General features: G+C 35.3%; 2 protein-coding genes across 9 annotated transcripts; one reads left to right on the top strand and one right to left on the bottom strand.

Annotated features, from left to right (window-relative positions):
- Positions 1-314: 314 nt before the first annotated feature.
- Positions 315-7,967, bottom strand: LOC112563537. Of its 3 annotated transcripts, none has more exons than XM_025237562.1 (6): positions 7,811-7,967; positions 7,285-7,421; positions 5,370-5,566; positions 4,748-4,968; positions 3,746-3,963; positions 315-3,209 (listed from the first exon to the last, which is right to left on the bottom strand). In XM_025237562.1, exons 2-6 carry the CDS (start codon positions 7,418-7,420, stop codon positions 457-459), a joined length of 3,525 nt encoding a protein of 1,174 aa, XP_025093347.1. In that variant the 5' UTR covers position 7,421; positions 7,811-7,967; the 3' UTR covers positions 315-456. The 3 variants fall into 3 exon arrangements, with proteins under 3 accessions (XP_025093347.1, XP_025093349.1, XP_025093348.1); XM_025237564.1 differs by having other exon boundaries at positions 3,746-3,915; XM_025237563.1 differs by having other exon boundaries at positions 7,710-7,838.
- Positions 7,968-8,120: 153 nt separating this feature from the next.
- Positions 8,121-15,032, top strand: LOC112563545. Of its 6 annotated transcripts, none has more exons than XM_025237581.1 (8): positions 8,121-8,311; positions 8,827-8,902; positions 9,338-9,432; positions 10,536-10,644; positions 11,403-11,562; positions 11,681-11,742; positions 11,931-12,001; positions 13,243-15,032. In XM_025237581.1, exons 1-8 carry the CDS (start codon positions 8,256-8,258, stop codon positions 13,280-13,282), a joined length of 669 nt encoding a protein of 222 aa, XP_025093366.1. In that variant the 5' UTR covers positions 8,121-8,255; the 3' UTR covers positions 13,283-15,032. The 6 variants fall into 6 exon arrangements, with proteins under 6 accessions (XP_025093366.1, XP_025093368.1, XP_025093370.1 ...); XM_025237583.1 differs by having other exon boundaries at positions 12,609-14,915; XM_025237585.1 differs by lacking the exon at positions 11,931-12,001.
- Positions 15,033-15,504: the final 472 nt, after the last annotated feature.

The following is a 15,504-nucleotide window of genomic DNA, read 5'->3' as shown; positions in this document are numbered from 1 at the left end:
CTTGCAGTGTTTCCTGTTACAGCTGACATTAACATGCACTCTTCACTCTCTTGTTTCCTGGTATTTAGCAATGGTAATGTCTGTTTATTTTTCTTGGCTGGCACAGGTGATTCATAGTCTTCCTTGTTTTGAAACTCTCTCTTTTCACACCCCACAACCTTGCCAAGATTATCCTTGGAAGTGGAAAACTGCTGAGTGATTTTTCTTTCCTTCGGTGTTTGCCTTGGAAGTTCGCCATCAGGGCTTGACAAGCAATCTCCACTATTGCTAAACACGTGCTTGTTTTTTGTCTCCTGCTGGTCAGCTAAACATTCAGCACTGCTGCTTTTGGTTTCTTTCACTGTGTTCTTCCCTAAAACTGGGATGTCAGTTGAGAGAGACTCGAATGCTTCTTCACCACTTTCTGACTTACACTTCCCACGTATTCTTTTGCTTCTGTGTCGTCCATCGGACACTTTAGTATTTGCTCCAACCAGCATCAACATCTTTGGTACTGATAAACAGAGGAGCTTCCTCAACATTCTCTGATTCATCAGGCAATTTCCGATGTTTGTTTTTGCTTCTGTGTTGTCTCTCAGTCATTTTAGTACTCCCTCCAACCAGTATATCAACTTCTTTGTTACTGGTACAGGGAAGAACTTCAACATAATCTGATTCATCAGGCAATTTTTTATGTCTACTTTTGCTTCTATGTCGTCTCTCAACCATTTTAGCAGTACCTCCAGCAACAACATCTTTGAGACTGGTAGACACTTGAGCTGATATATTCTTAGTGCCTTCACTTGCACCTGCATTGACTGCACATACTGTAGATTGTGCCTTATCACAAACATCATCCCCATTCTTCTGGCTCTTAATCTTGTTTGATCTACAGGCTTGACTTTCAGCTTCCCTTCCTTCTAAATCTCCATCACTGGCAGAATTATTGCACATGGTGTTAGCACTATGAACTTGATCAGCAATACCATGCTTTTCAATTTTATGCCTGCTTCTGCTCCTGCCTCTCTGTTTTGAAGACTTGTTTTTAGCAAAAATGGGGTTGTCACTATCTTCATCATGTTTTTTTCCTCCACCACACACTCGATCTTGATTTTTAACACTTTCTTTTGCACTGTCCATGTTTAGGGAGTCATCAAGATTGCTAGTACTGTCCTCTTCCACATATCGTTTTCGGATGCTGTTTTTGCTTCTTGCGCTGCGTCTTGGTTCCAGTGGATTTTCTGTATCTACTGGGGCAGGCTGACACTGATCTGAGGACTTTCTATGCCTGCTTCTACTACGACCTCTCATTCTGCTGCCACTAGTACTGGGCTCTTGAATTTCAGCAGCACTTGACTCTGCTTCTGCTGTCCTGCTTTCTCCTGCAATTCTTTCAACATCCTCCTCTTTTCCTGCAACTTTATCTTTCCTGGACCTGGACCTGCTTTTGCTTCTGCTCTGTGAGTCTCTACCTCGCGAACAGCTTCTTGGTCTAGAACAACCCCCACCAGATTTGTTTTTCACAAGATACGGAGAGTTATCCATCTTCAAAGGCAGTCTATATTCGGGAGCATCCCCAAGTAGAGTTGTTACTTTAGGCTTCTTATTTAACTCCTGCTCAGATTTTGTACTGCTGCTCAAAGGTTCTTCTGTGCTTTCTGGAAGGTCTTGCCCAACCACAGAGATTCCCAGTTCTCTACCTAAGGTTTTTAGCTTTTCCCTCACACTGGCAAGAGATGGAACAGAGGTAGGCACACTTTCACCAACAGACAAATCAAAGATGGAATTGGCTGCCTTCGATTTGTCTGACTTATGCTGAGGAGTTTTGTCATGAAAATCAAAAACAGTCTTAGGTTCTTCTGCAGATAAGTGTTTCTTCATTTCATCAATTTCTTTTTTAGATTTTGAGCGTGCTTTAGTTGAAAGCTTGGCAGGGATTGCTTTTCGTGAACCATCCTCCTCTTTTCTGGACACAGCAAACACCATCTGTCCTGGTTTGCTCACACGCAATGCCACTGGAATTTTTTTATCATCAGTTCTTGATGTATGCCTGGAATTGTAAATTGAGTCTTGATTGCTTGAAGTTTCACTAGGCTTGATGCCAGATTTTGCTTTTGATGCAACTTCTTGAGTCACATTCTCATCATCCACTCCTTTCTTTGCATTTTCTGTTTCCAGGTTTGTGCTTACATTTTTTGCACTTTTTTCTTCAGTAATTTCTTCTGGCGTCGCCTCAAGACTTAATACTTGTGGAATAATTTCTGTGAATTCCATATCAGTGTTAAAATACATTGTACAGTCACTAATCTCTGGCTCCAATTTGTCTGAAATTCCCTGATTCTGATTCTCGGTTCTGCTTGGCAGGCACTGTATCCCATCTGAAGCATTCTTCTTATCACCAGGAAAAGAGATGATGGAAGCTAGCTTATCACTAATACGATTAGAAGCCTTAATTTCTTCTACAAAAGATGAAGAAGATGAGGAAGCACATACTGTTGTAAATGAATCTACGTCAGAGTCCAGACAGCCATCTTTTGAACCAGTGACCCTCTGATGCACCAAGTTGAGTGCACAGGGATTAGTTATGAAAAAACTTGAGTCTTTTACTTTTTGTGTGCACTGTGAAACAGGTGCTGTAGGTTTCTTAAATTTGGAAAAATGTTTCATTGCCTTGCCTTGTGAATTCTCTTTATTCATCTCTTTATTGGTGACATTCAACATTTTTCTACCATTTAATGGCTCCACAGTTTTGATAGCTCTGTTAGACTCTATGAGCTGGAGAGCTGTAGATTGCTTGCCTTCAGAATTTGCTCCTTCCTTGCAGGTTGGTCTGCAATCTTCATCAGAAAATAATCCATCTGAGACAAGGTCAGGCATTTCTACACTGTCAATGCCTTCTCCATTCTCTCCTTCAAGGGCAAGGGAAAGGGCATCTTTGCTGATAACAAATGTTTCTCTTCGACCAACATTAGCACTGGATAAACTGAAAGTTCCTCTGCGGCATGCCTTACCAGCACTGTCTGCTTGCTTATCATTAGTGCTGCTGGTTATCTGGTTGTCCTTTGCAACAAGCATCTGTTTGCCAGAAAAAGGCTTGTCATTCAGATCTGACTTGCTTGTGCAAGTGATTAATACTCGCTGAGGAAGCTTGCTGTCAGTTGTTCTTTTGGTCTTCTCCGTTAATACATTTTTTGCACCAGAAGTGGCTGGTGTTGTGACTTCTTCAAATACTGTCAACATACATCAGAGAGCTACTGTTAGCACATTTCCCAGGCTATGATACAATGGACAAAATGATGTAGTACCCTGTTAAGAACTATTTAGCCAGCCCACAAACATGTGCAAGCAAAATCTGATTAACTAGCAATACAACAAACAGTCAAACAACTTTTTAAATGGATCAAGAAGGTTGAAGCAAGTAATAAGACTGCAAAACATACCAAGGGCAAACAGCAATATTCTACACATGATTTCTTTACTTCACAACTATGAGGCCTGAGTCAAAGCTTGATCAAAATTGCAGATCTCATCTCTGGTGGCACAATCCACATACTCTAAAATATATTTCAGTCTTAGAACCGAGCCATGCTAATAAGTCTCTCATGGGCAATTCACTTTGTTGAAAATTTTTGAGACCTTTCAAATGGATTATCAGAGAAACTGATACAGAGTTTTTAAGACACACATACTCTGAAAAATACTTGATTGTCATCTCCCTCATAACAGATTCACAAAATTTCACTCAAACATATACTTATCAGATTACCTGTGTCCATCTGTACAGACTCTGGATTTGCATCTTCATCCACGTCTATAAGAGACTGCTCCATGATGATGGACATATCAGGTAGAACTACCGCTTTAGTACTGGGGACCCCATAGCCCATGTTGCTGAATACACTTGTTATTTCAGGTTCTCCACTTTCTGTCAAAACACTGCATAAATAAGACTGAGTGTTTTTTGTGCCACAAGCCACATGTGAACTGCAAAAGTGCCATGCTGTACACATCTTAATTTGAATAAAAAAAGACGTAATTACGCACACACACAAAAATGTAGCTGAAGAATGTTTTAGTTGTTATATACAACATTGGATTATTTTGTCCCCTCACAGGAGATGTAAACTGAGTAATACCATGCACTGAAATTATCTCTATAACATGTTTATATCACATTCTGAAAGTTGCACATTTTATGCTATCTTATTCTTAACATGTGCCTGATGCCTGCCATTTTGCGACTAATTTTCAAAAATCATGCTACAAAATATTTACAAGCAGCGTGGCACTTTTTGCTTTAACTGCAAGGCAATACAAATTTCTAGAAGTGCAAATAGTGTAGTGAAAAAATGGATCATGCTAAAACTTATAAGCATAACAACTGTTAACATTTAATACCTAAATCTTCAAAAGAAAAACTTGTGTCATGTAATTAGCAAGAAGAAATGTCCATAAAGAATAGTGGATGAACAGCGTCTGCCTCCATCAGCTCCATTTCTATATGAAAATTTAAAACTTTTGTGCATTAAATTTATTTCCAAGATGTGAAAAAAAAAGGTGTCCCTACTTATGCTTTCTCTGCATTGGTTTAAAAATAAAAATGGGGGAAAATGCAAGTTATTCTTGCTTAAAACAGTGCATGGAAATGAGACTGATACACATAACATGTATGTTATTTTTTCTCCTTCTTCTATTTAATTTACTGTGCATGTCAAGTCATAACTTACATTCTTTGTTCAATCAACTATTAACGAACTGAATCATTTACCTGTCCACATCTTTGGCTGCAGCAGCATCCAATTCATTGCTCTTTCGAGATTCAGTCAACATAAGATCTCCAGGACATGAGGGAGGGAGTGTATCATTAGAGCCCTGAGATGTGCGTGGAGTTAGCAAGCATAAATCAATGCCATCATTCAAGCATGTGCCCACGTCCAGCAGATGTCGGCTCATCTCATGTAACAGAGAGCGTAAACTCTGTAGTCGCTGCTGCATACAACATAAAAAAAAAAAAATTTGGGATATATAACAGTAAGTATAAACTGTCTTTATTTTTATATTGTGTTAAGCTGAGCTGTCTTCTGTTCAAAATCTTATTTTTGCATGTACAATAGCAATTGCAAAACTGCCAATTTCTTTTGGAGTTGTGATACATAAAAAAAAACACCATTATGCAAGAACATAATATAGCATACAAGTACGGAGATCAGATGCATTCATATTTACAGACATTATCTTCAGTGCTAGTATGAAATTAGCATTAGTCACTTTAAAAAAAAAAATGTTCTATTTTCATCAATCAACTTATTTGCTAGTTATGAAATTGAATATAAAGCACAAAAAGAGAGAGATGCCAAGTTGCAGACTTTTTAAACTAAATAAGAACTTGCCTCCAAAATAGCTTGCTCTCCACTGCCACTTTGTAGCTGCTCACTGCGCATTAAGCGAATGGTCATTTCTTGGTTTTCCACCTTTAGATGAGCAATCTCATTGTATGCATTTCGCAGTTCTTGTTTCACCTGTTGCAGTGACTGAGCTAATGCCCTGTTGTTAGCTGCAAGAGATTTCCTGACTCTGGAGGAGTTTACTGCAGCAAACCAAAAGTAAAGATTGATGATCGAAATGTGTCGATTTTTATGAAGAATGTAGTGTACATCCTCATAATAACAACAAATTCATTTCTTATTGTGACAATTGCACAGTATTGTTTATAAAAGGGCTGTGTACATTGGTTTTTTTTTAAAAACAAATGGTAAAATAACAGACAAGATCCCCAGTCAATTCAACCATTTGCCAGTTATCTCCTTTATCATCTTTTACACTTCAGACAGAGCTTCTGCTTACGCAAAAAATTGCGTACAGTACGCATTAAAAGTTTGGAGGACCCCTTCAATTTTCGTCAATGGGGTCCCCTTCAAATTTGGGTGAAGAACAGAAGAAAATCTGAAGGGGTCCCTGGGACCCCAAAGAATTTAGCCTTAGCAGAAGCCCTGCCTCAGACATTAAAAAAAGTGACATAAGCAAATTTAGGTACTTGCTTTTTAAAAACCCATTGTTGAAAATATTTCACCATTATTGGTTGATCTGTAAACCTCTCTCTCTTTGTGTAGACATGCATGCAAACAAACTTGAAAATTCTCTTTTCCCCTAAAAAAAGTTATGTTGTGCAAGTGTTGCACTTATGTCAGGGAAGGGCGAAGGGAATAGGTGGGGGATAGGTGAGAAACCAAGCAGAGATTAATTATTGTGTTCTGCAATTAAGGGTTTTTTTTTAGATTTTAAGATATGACATTTGTGATAAGCAATGTCTGTCATCGCTAGTTATATCACAGATGACATCATGGCAAACATGGATGAAAATGAAAAAATAGAGTGAACAGAATAGTATACATATTAAATATTCAACTGAAAATAGAAAGCAAAAGAGATTATTAATTACCAGTCTAGACTATCTAGTGTTGATAAATGGAATAAAAGGGCCTTACCCTGAGATAATAAAATAAACAATTTTGGACAATGGATGTAATGCATGACAGTTATTTGCTTACACAAAACCTTCTCAAGTAAAAAGACTAGTCTATTTATTCTTTAGTTGGAGGTCCTCGCAGAAATGTCGCTACTCAGGTATATAGTCATTTAACTGTCTTTGCCATGCTGCAAGCCAGTGTTTGTGGTAGCATAAAACATTTCCATCCTTATACAATCGGGCTACTGGCTACTTGCAACCTCCACATGACTGTCAAAACAAAGTCTTTAGTGGCCAGAGTACATTTGTCACCTCAATTGCCCAGACCAGTCTTCTGGGCCTTGGACAGTTTACAATAAACACAGCATGATAATAAATTAATAAAAATGTGGATTTATGTAGCACTTTTTTCAAAGGGTTTTTCACAATAGACAAGAGTGATATGATGTGCTTTAAGCTCAATGAGTGCACTATCTTAATCTATGAAGTCTCTGCATATTAAAATAATAATATTGCAAGCAGTCATTTTTGTTTTGTAAAATGGTGGCTAAACTTATTTGAATGGTTCTGCTTAAAAGAATCAGCTGAGCTTGCACATCTATCTTTGTTCTAACGTATGGCTCTTTTGGTAATAAACATTAATAGCTACTTGTTTCATATGTGATCAATTTGCCTTTTGGGCCTGGGACAAAATGGACCTAGCTGGGACGAAATGACTTTTGGTGTGGGACAAAATGCTAGTGCGAAAGGACCGTGCCCTCCTCCCCGTAATCGTCATTAAATGTTTCTGGTATACAAGATCACAGTGGATAAGACATCAGTAACAAAATCATACTTACAGCTGGCATTTAAAGCAGCCTTTACTTTCTTGTAATAGCTGACAGAGCCTGATGTGTTTAAGCCAACTTTTGCCTTTTTCTGCACAATCCTCTTTAGTTTGTGATGTTTTCCTCTGACCACTGTTTCATCAGCCATTCTGTAACAATAGTAATATACAATCTCCTGTAATTCTTGGAGCACAATACATTTTCGTCTGCTTAAACTCAATTAAGCTTTATAAAATAATAACTTGGAAACATTACTTTGTTATTCCCTACCACTGATTTAGTGGTTTAGACTTCGAGGCGGAGAACTTGGTTCCCCAATCTTACAAGGCGACTGTTACATTGTGGGAGATGAGACAAGAAATAAAGGATGCTGACATTTCATTTCTCAGGGAGAATAACTACAAAGTTCAGAATTTGCTCTTATAAGATGTTCTTACCAGACAGTTGATCAGTTCTTCGACGAAATTCAAGTTAAACCTTAACCGACACAATTGCCAATGCCATGTATTGATAATTTATCATCCATTTAATTCCTTACCTTTTTGGTAAACTATATTGTTCTCAAAGTATTATTGTGTTTTTAACAAATAAACTCTAATTTGAAAGTGGTAATCCCGTCGTCAATTCAAACACGTAGCATTTTCAAACACCGTCCAATAGAAGGCCATCTTGAAATACCCGCCGCGCATTGCATGACGGGTTTTGTACATTTGACGCATCAAGTAAAAACAAACTTAAGACATATTTTTGTACATTTTGCTCAATCAATCTTACTTCATATTCTCCTTTTATTCTTTAAAATGATTTGTCAATGTTTTGAAAATATTTGAAATAGTTTGCGTTAGCAACTGACAACCTCCGAACAAGCTAAAAAGAGCGTCAAAATGGCTGCCACTCTGTACTAGCAGAGCTGACAAAGAAACGAGACCAGGATCTTGGAAACTTTTTTTTTTATAATTTTGAATGATTAAAAGATAGTGATCATGGCCTTTTCGACGAGAGATGTGAAAGATATATCAGATCTTGTCTCTATGAAATTGTATGTATTACCCATTTAAGTTACTTAAATGTTACAAAATTACTACTATAAATAATATTCACTTTGTTTTTCAAGATTTGAAGATTATTAATCTTTCTCCCTCTAAGAGGTATTGAGATATTCAGTATATATATATATACACACATTCATACACATTCATAACTTATCTTTATACAATTTATCTCACACACACACACATGGCTTATAAAGGCTAATAAAGTATATTAAAATATATTTGTGTTTTCCAAGTACTCTAGCTTAAAACATTGATGTATATCTCATAGATCCATGATTACAATATCAAGCCACATCATAGACTGCAACAAGGAGAGAGTTTTTTTTTTTTTAGCCTAATTGTATTTTTTTAATATTAGTTCTCAATCACGAATAATTTTTTTTTAAATTTCTATTTTTACTTTTCCTTAGTCAAAGGTTGATCATCATGTTAAAGCTTATTTGAGACCAAAAGTTTCATTGTAACTTGCATACAGTTTGTTGTTACTCCTTTGGAACAGAAAATGGTACCTAAATGTGGAGCGCAGAGAATTACAATTTGACCCAAATGGTTTCTATCGAACAACCCCATTGATGGTAAGCAAATAGATAATTGAACATTTTGTAATGAAAGAGAGTAGAGCTGTATAATAGGGCTAAGATAATAATATATACCCTTTTTAAAAAAATGTAGTGAGTAAAATTATGCTAGTAGTGGTGTGCATATGAGTACATTTATGTTTAATTTTATATTTAAAAAAAATGTCTTGGATGCTGAAATATGTCTTGGTTGCTGAAATAGCTGTCATTCTGTCCCTTCTGTCTCCTTAACCTGTTTTTTAAAAATTTTGTTCATATTTTGTAAATAACAACAAATGTTAAAAGGTAAGGTTTTACCTATTTGGGTCCTCTGCACTTTGGTCAGATAATACGTTATATAAAGATGATTATCTGAGAAAGGCTATTTATTGAATGTTTGATGTAGTATCCAAGTGAGAGTGACTTGTTTTATTGTTTTTGTGATTGTTGCAGCATCCATATGATAATATGTACCATTTATCTGAAATGGACTCCAACTATCTCAGACTTCAGAAGCCCGGATGGATAAAAAGACATGCAGAACTAAAGTAAAGGAAAAGCAAAAGATAGAGAAAACTGAGGAGTCTTTAGAAAAGAACACCCTAGATTCTTCCAAAAATTTCAGCAAATTTAGGTGCATGTGCTTTCATGTATTTAAGTGTACTATGATCTTCATTTTTAAACAGACTAATTTTTTTAGCTCCTTTTTTATGCTATATGTGGGGGAACTGGATGGTTAGAGTGCCAGTGTCTAAACTGAGAGGCATGCTGGTTTGATACTCATATACTGCAGCTCACTTCCTCCAGTCAACCCAGCTGGTGGGAATGGGTACCTGAGTCATGAGAGAGTTGGGGAATGTAAGGCAGCAAGGAAGAGGAGATGGGCACTGCCCTCATGTCAAACTGGCCCCAAGGAAAGCGAGGTCTCTAATACCTCACTTGATCCTAATGACCTGCAAAAAGGTCATGGGATGACCTTTTATGCTATATGTATGGCTTCATTCTGTTATACAAAATAAGTAGGCAGGAGAGTGTAAATAATAGCATACTACTAACAAAGTTCTCTTGTAAAAAATTGTATACCTTAACATCCCACCATGGACAAGCTAATGCATTTGACACATCACAGTATATCGCTAAGAGCATACTTCTTAGGAATATGTATGCGCTTTAAAAATTTTGCATTTATTATTATAATCAATGAGAAGAATCATTAATAAGCATAAAATAAAATTAAACAAAAATACTTCTTATAGCTCATTTCATGTCATAGTGTTATGTGAAATTTTTAAAGCATGTCTTCATAACAAAAGTAATCTGTATTATTAATAAAAAAAAATAGTTTTCATTTTTGTGTGTACGTTTGAGGATTAATAAAGTTCTTTTAAAAGATGCACTTCTATCATTAGCCTTTGATCAAATTAAGTCAAGCAAACACTAATAGGTAGTAAAGTATAGTGTACTAGTCTTAAAAAATTCATTAGATTATATGCAATACTATTGCAATGAAATATTTTAATGCATTTTAAATGAAGTATATAACAGATAACTTTGTTATTGAGATATTTGAAAGTTTTGAATTTCATTAACCAGTTTTATTATGCTACATAATGATTAAATGAGCTGTGTAAATTTGTTTGATACTGTTCAGGGACAAGGAAAGGACTCTGCCTATTAAAGCAAAAGTAGTGCAGAACTCTCGCACTGTTGTAAGCCTTAAAGAAGCAGAAAGGCTTTCCAAAGATGCAAGCAAAATATTTGTAAGTTTGGAATTTGCACATGCCATTTTCAACTTCAGTTACAAACTCCTCTAATGTCTGTTCATTTCAGTTTCTTAATCATTACTGATCATTGGGGAACTTAAAGAATACAGCACCTGACAGGGTTTTCCAGTGTCCTTTGATGAGCAGGTCCAGAATGAGAAGTTCATTCCACTTCTTATTTTTGCCAGCTATTTCTTCCTCTAGTATCAATGTTGGCATGGACCTCCCTCAAGAGTGCTGTTGACCACATCAATGTTCCTGCTCATTCATATAAATTTCTGCTTGGCCACTGCAGGTGTTAATAATGGCTTTGCTTTGTCAGTATGCGTTCATTCCATATAAATCTGCTGTGAGTGTTTTAGTGAGACCTTAATTTTGTTGTTACTGCTTGCAATGAGGTCCAGGGTTTCTGTGAAGTGCAGGTTTCATATGGGTCTACCACTAGTAGAGAGGAAAGTATGGTGGTTGTAAAGGATTTCTTCAAGAAAAATACATCAGCAGTGTCAGTTGTCTAAAAGAAGTTTCCAAGTTTATTGCTGAAGAGCACTGCGCTGCTTGAGTTCTTGTTTAGCTTAAGCTTAGGGCTTGGACCAGGACATCTTCTTTGTTGAACATTCTCATATTAGACTATCATATGACTTCTCAAAGTAATAGTTTTAGTATTAGTAAGACCTTGCCATTCCATAATTGTATTTCAACTCAGTATGACAAGTATTCTTGTATAGGAAAATTTTTGCATAATTCGCTTTTTGCAGTCTGAGCTGCCTCTAGACAAACTCCAAGTGATTCATCGATACCGCCCTGAAAGCACCAACATACCACCCATTGTGGAGAATGGTCATGTGCAGAATTACACTTGCCATGTGGGGTCTGCCCTGCATGCCAAAAACTATGTAGACTTCTACATGAAAGAAGGTGAGGATTTTCTTTGTTTTTTTCTTTCTCTTAAAAGCGCAATGTTAATTTCAATTTTTTAAAATTCTTTATCCAAAAATAATTCTTGATTTTTTTTTTTATCAAATCTTTTTTTCAGGTTTGCAAACAGGAAAAGGAGAGTATTCCAAAAGACTTCAGAGATTAAAATCTTCAAAAAAGGTTTGTATCTCCCTTTGTCACTCACTGTTGTGTCCGATTGTCATGTTGTGGGTAAGGTGCATCCATTTGCACATGCAATGCTGAATGTATATCCATTCAAGGCATAGACATGTGTTTTATATTTTATAAGATGTATATGCAAAAATTTTAGCATTTAGATAAAATTATAGTATCAAAATTTTTTCCAGAAAGCTGATATAGCACAGCGTGACAAAGGAAACTCACAAAACAAAGCCAGAGAGGACAATTACAGTCTATTGTAAGTACCACTGTATTGGTGACTAATAATTTGTCTGTAGATATTTTTCTCAATCTTGAGCCTTTGATCACTTTGTAGTTTGTGGAATTATAGGAAACCACTAGGTTTTACAAAACAGAATCTTATAAATTAATAAATGTGTTGATTTACACTTGTAGTCCTTATTAATTTGTTTCATATGAGATTTAGATTTTTAGAAGAATGTTAATCAAGACGTATGCATGTTTTATGATAACACTGTTATCAACAGTGTCCTCCATTCAGACAGTAGCCAATGTATTATATTTTGTGAACGTGTCAATTAAATATTAAAGTAACTTCTGATTTTGGCTTACAAGCATCAGTATTAACATTCACCAAAAAGGCGTGAAGAGTTCTTTTATGACTGGATTATATTTTAAAATTAAGTTATATAAAAGGACCAGTGGCTGAGTTCTCTGGCATAATACTCTAACCCCCCTCTCTCCCTCCCATGCCACTTGCATTGGCATATTGCTTCCCATCCTCACATCCCATATGTACAGTTTAGATGCCATGGCATTCTACAAAATCTAATTTTTATATATATACACACACAGAGAACATTTAACTTTACAACTGATTTCAGAAATAGCAAGAAATTGCTGTAATGGTAAGATGAAACCAAGCTTCCTGAACAATGCGCTGTATCTTACTGAATAATTGATGTGTGACACTTTGAAAAAAAATCCTAACAGCAGTTTACTTGAATATTTTCTGCCAAAATTTCTCATTTGCGATTTCTGAAATATATTTATTTTGTCAATATGTATGTGCTTCTTAACATCTTTGTAACTGTTGCTGTGTAGGTTTCTTAATAGCAGTATGCTATATATACCATGTAAACATGAATTGCCTTACTTGCCTTCAACTCCAGTTCATTAGGATTAAGAATTTATATGTACTTATTTAAACTTTCTGCTTTGTACATTTATTTAAGAATACTGAATTAAATTATAATATAATTCAATATTCTTAACAGGTATACCTGGTGTTTTTTTTTTCACTTTTTTGTTGTTTTTCATTGTAGGGTTGTTTCAGGCTTGTTTTTTCATTACTCAAAATAGCGTTTCTGTATAATCCTTAAATTACAAATTGAGATTAAAAGAAACTAATGAAAATTATTTAAGTATAGGAATCTCCTAATAGCAATGCATGATTAGTTAATACATTTCATTGTACAGTTTTAATTCTTTTCGTGTTTTTTTTTTTTTGTTTTGCAGCTTCAGATATATTTGCGCTGCCTCTGAATTAAACAAATAATTTCTTGACCACCTGTATTGTAACAAATGCTGAGGGCCATTTCAAGTCAATTTTAAGTAATTTGTTAACATTTTTAAAGTTATGTTAATTTATTTTAAACATAGATCTTTCATTAAGGAGCCACATCAGCAAGCACTGATCTGATCTGGTGAAATGACTATCCAATCTTCTGTCAAAAAACTTGGTGCCCATTCTCATTTCAGTTCTTCTCATTAAACAACATTTGATAACTGTATTATTAAATTATTTCCTTTTCTTCATCAATCCCAAACAAAGCCAAATGTAAACTTTTTTTCTTTTTGTTATTTGTCTTTCACTGCTAGTCACTCTGCCTCGTGTAAGGTATAACTATGCCATCGTTAACTACAGCTTCCTGTCTCATTACCACATTTCTGTGTATGCTTAAAAGCATAATAGATCGAATTACATTGACACTTTAGAAGTTCGTGGATCATGAACAATAATTAAGCCAGAGACACAGTGAGTCAACTAGTTACTCAACCAGGTCATTGTAGATTTTGATTTATCCTTTCCTTACTCCTGTTGTCTCGGCAGTGACAGGATACTGGAAAGATACAGACTTTTGTGAATGTGGATTCTGAGTCCTAGTTCTTCCGTCAATGGTTCAGTGGTCTCTGTCTAGTTTATTCAGACTGTTGAATGAACTTTGATGCTATAATTTAAAGAAAGAGAGATGAACAAGAGCCAAAGACATTAACAAATAAAGGCAGAAGGCTGGTTTGTTCTGAGCATTTGTCGCGAATGTTTATAGTTGGGGTTGCTCACATTGTGCTTTTCTTCTTTCTCTTCAGAGATGTATAAATTAGTGTTACACCACAATCAGAGAAACAGATTTCTATTGGATTGTATATAGCTCATATGCCCAGAATTAAAGGTTAAAAAGAAGAAGAATAAAAGGATATTGCTAGAATTGAGTTTAAAAGCAAGAAATTATGAAGAGGAGTATATAAGATCTTTCAAGCAGTGATGAGATATTTTTTGAGCTGTGACCACCAGCATCTCCAGCCCAAATGTAAAGTCAGTATTATTTATTCCTCCTATACTTGTTGTGGTAATAATATATTTTAAGAGTCTTCAACAGTTCTAACTTTACTTTTTATTGATAATAAAATGAAAACTGAAATAATTAAAATTATATTTATGATTGGGAAGTATAATTATGAACTGTTTAATGAAAAAAATACAGTATAAAGTTTTGAAAAATGTATACCCCACAGTATTTAAAATATGTCTTCATCAGTATTTTGCAGACATATTTTTCATTAATTTTTGCAGATAGCTTTCCCATTATTTTGAAGCATGAGTAGATTTGATTTTTTTTTTAAGGAACACTTTATGATTACCTCAACATATCTAAATGCCAAAGAAAGAAAGTTGTGATTTTTATTTAGTTGTGATCCACTCTTCTCTGGAGCTTTTCAGAGAAGATTTTTCTTGTGTAGCGTTTTTGTTTTTTTTTTTTTTGTTAATAATTATTTTGTCTGATTGTTTTTGTAATGATACAATCATATGACAAAATATTTTGTCATGAGAGCTTGTTTAGTTCATATTGCTTGATCAAGAGATGTGCTGTGATATTTTTAAAAACTCAAAAATAAAAAGTTGACTTATTTTTACATTTTTAGACAATAATTCTACTACGCTTGCATAAACATGCATGCATATAATATAGTGTATATAGTTGATTGCATGTCCCAAAATTGGATGATGATAACTTCAGTATTTTCAACGATTTCACGTTGATTTGCATGTTTTTTGGACAGCATGTTGTTGCCTTTGACTATTTAAAAAATTCTGTTTCTACAAACTGGCCTACATCGAAAGACAAAGTAAAAAATTTATTTTATGACGATAATGACCTGGCAAGACCATTAATCAAAGTATTGTTGCAGGCGGCTGATAAGATATTATCTCCCTTGCATTTACTTATCTCATGGTAACAGATAATGATGATGACTTTACAAACAAGGCCACAACAGGTGAAGACTACAGTTACCATTATGCCTTTTCAGGAATGCAAACAATAACAACCACATTCTCTTGACATGACTCCACACTTCCTGACAGTTGATGATTTATTGTCAACAGTAGCTTCTGTGATGGTGCTAAACATCAGAGACTTGTGTGACATCAGACAGTTGTGGCTGTCCAGACTGAGATAAAAGGGCACCGTTTGTCGGCTATAAAAAAATTACATGGCT

This window comes from Pomacea canaliculata, linkage group LG5 (genome assembly GCF_003073045.1).
Source record: "Pomacea canaliculata isolate SZHN2017 linkage group LG5, ASM307304v1, whole genome shotgun sequence".
In the NCBI taxonomy this organism is placed as follows: Eukaryota; Metazoa; Mollusca; class Gastropoda; order Architaenioglossa; family Ampullariidae; genus Pomacea; species Pomacea canaliculata.
This window is presented reverse-complemented; position numbering and strand designations above follow the sequence as displayed.

What these genes read in the sequence shown, in the direction of transcription:
- LOC112563537 (XM_025237562.1), bottom strand. Translation starts at nt 7,420, where the DNA reads ATGGCTGATGAAACAGTGGTCAGAGGAAAACATCACAAACTAAAGAGG. An exon ending in GAGAGCAAGCTATTTTGGAG is followed by an intron (nt 4,969 to 5,369) that starts GCAAGTTCTTAT and finishes TGTTGTATGCAG; the next exon opens with CAGCGACTACAGAGTTTACG. An exon ending in GTCTGTACAGATGGACACAG is followed by an intron (nt 3,210 to 3,745) that starts GTAATCTGATAA and finishes GTATGTTGACAG; the next exon opens with TATTTGAAGAAGTCACAACA.
- LOC112563545 (XM_025237581.1), top strand. Translation starts at nt 8,256, where the DNA reads ATGGCCTTTTCGACGAGAGATGTGAAAGATATATCAGATCTTGTCTCT. An exon ending in AAGATGCAAGCAAAATATTT is followed by an intron (nt 10,645 to 11,402) that starts GTAAGTTTGGAA and finishes CGCTTTTTGCAG; the next exon opens with TCTGAGCTGCCTCTAGACAA. An exon ending in GATTAAAATCTTCAAAAAAG is followed by an intron (nt 11,743 to 11,930) that starts GTTTGTATCTCC and finishes AATTTTTTCCAG; the next exon opens with AAAGCTGATATAGCACAGCG.